Source organism: Leptodactylus fuscus, chromosome 10 (assembly GCF_031893055.1).
Source record: "Leptodactylus fuscus isolate aLepFus1 chromosome 10, aLepFus1.hap2, whole genome shotgun sequence".
NCBI classification, from domain to species: domain Eukaryota; kingdom Metazoa; phylum Chordata; class Amphibia; order Anura; family Leptodactylidae; genus Leptodactylus; species Leptodactylus fuscus.
Window position 1 is genome coordinate 3,965,669 of NC_134274.1, and position 7,248 is coordinate 3,972,916.

General features: G+C 41.9%; 1 protein-coding gene across 1 annotated transcript in view; it reads left to right on the top strand.

Annotated features, from left to right (window-relative positions):
• The window catches only part of SORCS1 (sortilin related VPS10 domain containing receptor 1), a 400,088-nt gene that overhangs the window by 142,473 nt on the left and 250,367 nt on the right, over positions 1 to 7,248 (top strand). The window contains 1 exon segment of the mRNA XM_075258641.1: positions 4,373 to 4,440. Coding sequence (XP_075114742.1) covers positions 4,373 to 4,440 — 68 coding nt within the window.

The following is a 7,248-nucleotide window of genomic DNA, read 5'->3' on the forward strand; positions in this document are numbered from 1 at the left end:
TGTTTATACGCTGCATTACCCCACCTCAGGGCTCCCCTGTATACGTGTATCAGCTACATACAATATACAGATATAAGATGAGGCTCAGCCCCGGCAGAGATATATAGAGGAGGGGACAGGACAAATCTATGGTGTCTTCAGATGTGTATCTAATCCTATCATGTGTGATACTATCTGCTGTATCTAAGCCTGAGCCCCCTGTCCTCCACGCCCTGCTCCTTGTGCTGTTCTTGGCCACATCTTTGTTTGCTCAGACCCAGAAGATCGGATACGTCATCATGAGGATCTTCATCCATCTCCATGTATAAATCACCAGCGGCGGCTGCAGAGACCTGAGCTCAGACAACCATGCCAGGACAATAAAGTCACGCGACTAATCGGCTACGCCTGGCATGAGGCTGGCACACCGAGCCCGGGCACAACAGTACATAATACTCGGGGATGACAAGATAGATCTGAGGTGTCTACGGAGAGGAGAGAAATACAGAACATCAGCCCGGAAGATGAGCAGGGCAAAGAGCTGCACAATGTGATAGATAGATAGATAGATAGATAGATAGATAGATAGATAGATAGATAGATAGATAGATAGACAGACAGACAGACAGACAGACAGACAGACAGACAGATAGATAGATAGATAGATAGATTGGAGATAGATAGATTGGAGATAGATAGATAAATAGGAGATAGATAGATAGATAGATAGATAGATAGATAGATAGATAGATAGATAGATAGATAGGAGATAGATAGATAGATAGATAGATAGATAGATAGGAGATAGATAGATAGATAGATAGATAGATAAATAGGAGATAGATAGATAGATAGATAGATAGATAGATAGATAGATAGGAGATAGATAGATAGATAGATAGATAGATAGATAGATAGATAGGAGATAGATACATAGATAGATAAATAGGAGATAGATAGATAGATAGATAGATAGATAGATAGATAGATAGGAGATAGATAGATAGATAGATAGATAGATAGGAGATAGATAGATAGATAGATAGATAAATAGGAGATAGATAGATAGATAGATAGATAGATAGATAGATAGATAGATAGGAGATAGATAGATAGATAGATAGATAGATAGATAGGAGATAGATAGATAGATAGATAGATAGATAGATAGATAGGAGATAGATACATAGATAGATAGATAGATAGGAGATAGATAGATAGATAGATAGATAGATAGATAGGAGATAGATAGATAGATAGATAAATAGGAGATAGATAGATAGATAGATAGATAGATAAATAGGAGATAGATAGATAGATAGATAGATAGATAGATAGATAAATAGGAGATAGATAGATAGATAGATAGATAGATAGATAGATAGGAGATAGATAGATAGATAGGAGATAGATAGATAGATAGATAGATAGATAGATAGATAGATAGATAGGAGATAGATAGATAGATAGATAGATAGGAGATAGATAGATAGATAGATAGATAGATAAATAGGAGATAGATAGATAGATAGATAGATAGGAGATAGATAGATAGATAGATAGATAGATAGATAGATAAATAGGAGATAGATAGATAGATAGATAGATAGATAGATAGATAGGAGATAGATAGATAGATAGATAAATAGGAGATAGATAGATAGATAGATAGATAGGAGATAGATAGATAGATAGATAGATAAATAGGAGATAGATAGATAGATAGATAGATAGATAGATAGATAGATAGATAGGAGATAGATATCAGTATTTGGCCTCTTCATCATGATCATGTACCAGGCAGCACAGGCTGATCATTGTTATGGAGGTTCCATCCAGATTAGAATGTGCTGCACATTGTGACATAGTTAATACATTGTATCAGTATTGCTGGAGAGGGGGTGGGGGTGGGGGCGGGGTACAAAGGCTGCCCTAAAAGACTCAAATCACTTCAAAGCCGCGGTCACATGACTTCCCTTATTCAGAGATCACAAAAATAAAAAGCAGAAATTTGAAGCCAAATCCAATTCATTATTAATTCCTGGCACCCCCGCCGTGTTGCGGAGATCCTGAGTACACAAGGCATAGATCAAGCTGTCGGATTTTATTGGCAGCGATTCAGAGGCTCATCCGAAATATCACATAGATAATAAATATCATCAACCTATAGCGAGCAAAAAGCAAGCGGAGGAGAATGGCGGCCGCGCAGATGTTACAGAATACTGACACATTGTATCACGTTACATATTCATTCATATCTGTTTGATTAAAGGGTTAAACTGATATGACACAGAGGTGGAAGAAGGGGCCAAACGTGAGTCCTTATAATGGAGGTAATAATGGTAATGAGCGGGTGACAGACAGCTGACGTGAGCCTGGTGGATCCTGGTTCTTTATGAGTTTTTTGTGGTCTGCCACCCACAGATCACTATTATACTCTGGGATGTAAGTGGAAGGCGAAGAGATGATCAGAAACCTAATGTTTCCTCACCTCCCCTCCTCTCTCCCGGGCTCACAGTCCATTGTGCGTTCCCGATCCTTTCCAGTGGTCACATGGCACATGTTGACTCCATGATCCTTGTATCATGTCTGACTTTCTGGGTCTTCTGCTTCTCAAGTCAATAGAAAGAAAAAAGTGAGTCCATTTGGGTGCAATCCAGGTGAAGTGCAGACCTGCGCTGTGTTTGCCCCATCCTGAGCTGGATCCATTAGGGTTACTCCATTACCCCAGTCATCAGCCCAGTCCTGGGTATTCATGTCCTATAGAGAGTGATTCACAGTATTCTAGAGATGACAATCCCCCGTAATACCTGTATCTTATCAGTAGATGACACCGCTGCATTCTACGCGGCGCCCGGTAATCGGAGCAAATGTGGAAAATGTCTCCTAACACAATAGAGAATTAGACTCTTTTCATGTGTAAAATTTCAACAATGTCCCTTAAACCGGTGACAATGGCAAATTCTGCCATTCACATCACCTGAATGCACAATGTGGGGAGATCGGCGGCGTCCTGGCTAATCACGGCGCATTCACCGGGCGACATTACGGGTGTTTAGCGGGAAATTTCCTTTAGTTAAGTATTTCACTTCATTACCGTGGCCGGGGGAGGGATGAAAGGCCCGGCGGCGGTTCTTGTGTAATGTCAGTGGGGCCCTTGTGAATAGAAAGGGGAGGCAGAACAGATAAAAGAGCCCGGGCGCTGCTCCGGAGATGAAGAGCCGCCGTCTGAAGAAAAGAAGAAGAGTCATTAAGATCTTCACATTATCTTATTATCTGCTGTAAGAAATCTCTCTGCTTGTACGTAGCCTGCGGTATATCACCGGTCTGTAGACTGCGAGACAAGGGGCACAATGGGACAAGTCTGCCTTGGGATGACCAGATGTAATACAAGAAAACATTGTTTTTGGAATACTCTGTCACAAGATGTCTGTCCCCTATCTATCTATCTATTTATCTATCTATCTATCTATCTATCTATCTATCTATCTCGCTCTCCCACAATTCATCCTCAATTCACTAAGGGAGGCTAAACTTCCTGATACAATTTGATGGCCGGCGGTCTGTACATCAGAACTTTATTCCTCCTGCCCTCTGGTGCATTGGAGTGAGAAGATTTATGATACACAGCCTTCCACTGTCAGAAAGGAGAAAACGAACCCTTTACTGGCAAAACACAGTGTGTAGTCAGGGGAGGATACTGTGATGGAGACTGTGGTACAAAAGGGGACACAATTACCAACTCATAGATATTGAGATTGATGGGATTGTACGTACAGACATATAGTGGAGAAGTCATCATGGTGGCCTGGGATAGATAGAGAAGAAAAGGGAAATGGAAATGTGATAAAATGTCCAGATGGGATGTGATGGATGGTGGTGAGAAGAAGTTTGGTCTGGTCTACACAATACCCAAACTACCGCTTGTACCTGATAAACCTTCATTGTTGTGTGAACTTTTTAATAAACCTTTATGTTATTCATGAAATCCACTCAATTAGCATATTCCATATTATTCTAATTCTCTAATATTCTATCTGATTATTCTAATCCTCTACCCACAATGCCCCTGTGCTCTTCCTCTTGCTCCCGGCCCTCGGTGACTTTGTGTTACTCAGGCTCCGTATCTGACACCTCGGCTCGCTGTTATTCCCTGTTGACAGTCGCCCGGCCAAGGCAAAGCGTCTTCTCCTTGTTATTTAGCGCCTGCAAACATCCCAGTCGCTCTCTGTTAGCTTTATAAGTCCTGCGTCCTGTTCATTTGTATTACGCGCCCATTAAAACAAATGCTAAGACTCCCCTAGGGTCAGCTCCGTTTTGCTTTCACCAGACAGTAATTGTTTCAGACTAAACTGAGATTGTCTTTCTCTCTCTGTCTCCTTCTCGCCTGCAGGTGATACTAATTCTGACAAAGCTGTACGATTACAACCTGGGAAGCATCACGGAGAGCTCTCTTTGGAGGTACGTGTTCAGACCTGGCTTCTAATTGCTGAGATACTTAAACATGATTTTGGTGGCTGAGATCTTTATACTTGGAGTAATTGGACATGTGGGATATCTGATGACAGATGTCTCCAGGCGATACCCATTGTCTCTTCTAATATTTAGTCTTAGGTTTTCAATGGCTTTATACAGTAATGAAATCTTTCCTAACCTGAGATGCCGCTCTTCTTCTTCTCCTCCTCATTCTTTTTTCCCCTTACTCTTTTTCTACTTCTTCTTCATCTTTCTTTTCCCTTTCCTCTTCTTCTTCTTCTCCTCCTTCTTTATTTTCCCCTTCCTCTTCTTCTTCTCCTCCTTCTTTCTTTTCCCCTTCCTCTTCTTCTTCTCCTCCTTCCTCTCCTTCTTCTTTCTTTTTCCCTACCTCTTCTTCTTCTTCTTCTTGTACTTCTTCGCCATCTTTTCCCCTTTCTCTTCTCATTCTCTTTCTTCTCCTTCTTTCTTTTCCCATTCCTCTTCTTCTCCTCCTTCTTCTTTCTTTTCCAGTTCGTCTTCTCCTTCTTCTTTCTTTTCCCATTCCTCTTCTTCTCCTCCTTCTTCTTTCTTTTCCAGTTTGTCTTCTCCTTCTTCTTTCTTTTCCCGTTCCTCTTCTTCTTCTCCTTCTCCTCCTTCTTCTCCTTCTTTCTTTTCCTCTTCCTCTTCCTCTTCGTCTTCTTGTACTTCTTCGCCATCTTTTCCACTTCTTCTCCTTCTTTCTTCTACTTCTTCTTTCTTTTCCCATTCCTCTTCTTCTCCTCCTCCTTCTTCCTTCTTTTCCCATTCCTCTTTTTCTCCTTCTTTCTTTTCTCGTTCCTCTTCTCCTCCTTCTTCTTTCTTTTCCCGTTCCTCTTCTCCTTCTCCTCCTTCTTCTCCTTCTTCTTTCTTTTCCCATTCCTCTTCTTCTTCTCCTTCTCTTCCTCCTTCTTCTCCTCCTTCTTCTCCTTCTTCTTTCTTTTCCCATTCCTCTTCTTCTTCTCCTTCTCTTCCTCCTTCTTCTCCTCCTTCTTCTTCTTTCTTTTCCCATTCCTCTTCTCCTTTTCCTCCTTCTTCTCCTTCTTTCTTTTCCCATTCCTCTTCTTCTTCTCCTTCTCCTCCTTCTTCTCCTTCTTTCTTTTCTCCTTCCTCTTCTCCTTCTCCTCCTGCTTCTCCTTCTTTCCCCTTCCTCTTCTTCTTCTCCTTCTCCTCCTTCTCCTTCTTCTTTCTTTTCCCGTTCCTCTTCCTCTTCTCCTTCTCCTCCTCCTCCTCCTTCTTCTCCTTCTTTCTTTCCCCTTCCTCTTCTTCTTCTTCTTCCTGTGGCCACTTCACGGCCCCTGAGACAAATGATCTTGGCTTACAAAGTCAGGCACCATGTTGTCTTCAATTCCAGATGGTAGGGAGTTAATGTTTCTCCTCCTAGAAGAAGGTATACGTCTTGGTTCTTCACATCACAGACTTCTTGTCTAGCCAATATATACTACCAATGAAGGGTGAGAACCCCGATAAAGTGTCTTCAGGCTGGCGTCTCTTACTTTTAGTTTGGCTGATATCCTAAGTCACGTTTCAAGGCTTCTTCAAGGGGTCAGCCATTGCATTGTAGGGTAGCGACCAACATGAGATTGTAATCTTCCTTCTTGTGTATTTGTGTAAAAATGATTCCTTTTGTAATGTATTTTTATACGAGTTCCAAATTTTTTTTGTTTCCCTTCAAAAAATAACATTAGAACTACATTTCATCCCCACTAAGGGGAGAAGTTGAGTTTACTAAAGACAATGTTAAAGGGAATCTGTCGGCAGGTTAGGGAACACTCAAGTTGTTTAGGGTCCTACGTCTGTCTATGCCATATCGCCTTGGGGTTCTTCGTCATCTCTGGTGCTTGAGACCTTCGTGTACTTCTCCCGTAAAGCCAAGGTCCATACACAAGTCGCTGTACATTAACTGCATGCGCTGTTAGGAGGCTACATGCTGACCTTGGTTTCATTGGTGCACTGCACATGTGCTGGGGCAACCTCTCTAGAAGTAGTAACCATCTCCCTGGGAATACCCAGATATCATGTCGGAGCAAACTGTGTGGCATCCATGGATAGACTCTACATGTTCCTACTGTTATTTGGCTATTTCTTACCAGATGTCCAACTTTAATGCAGCTCCGGAGGAATGAAGTGAGGGGCAAAATACTTCCTTGAAGGTTGTTAGATATGGTAGCATTATTGCCCTCGAGCTGGTCATACACATTACATTTTGGACATCTGTGATGCATCTATCCAGTGACGGTGCGGAAAATCCCAAAACAACATTAACAATGGAACTTCCCAATTGGAGATGAGATGTAAGATGGCTGAGGATTGGCCAAACGCTGATATTTGCAAAATACCCGGCACATGCAAACTACTGACCGTTGTCACAAGACATTCCTGGTATTGTCACGGTCAATCATTGGCCAACATTGGTTATTTTGGACAATGAAATTCTAAGGGGTATGACCAGCGTAGGATGGAAACCATAGCAATGTGCTGGATAGATTATCCAACAGACCCGAGTGGGGGCAAATGTATGGCTTTAACTTATACAGAGGTCCATCGAGGATCGAAAAGCAAGAACTGAGTTGCATGCTACACTGTCTGATGCAAACCTTGACCAAAGGAATGCCAAATGCCCATCCCGCCCTTAAAGTACAACCTTTTACTAAGCTCCCCCATCAGTGGTTTGGCGGTATGGCCATATTATTTAGGACTTGTCAGCCTTTTTCTACATTCTTTGTTCCCTTCCGTACGACATGTTTTTGTGCCGTGTCTCCGGTCTTCGGATACAGC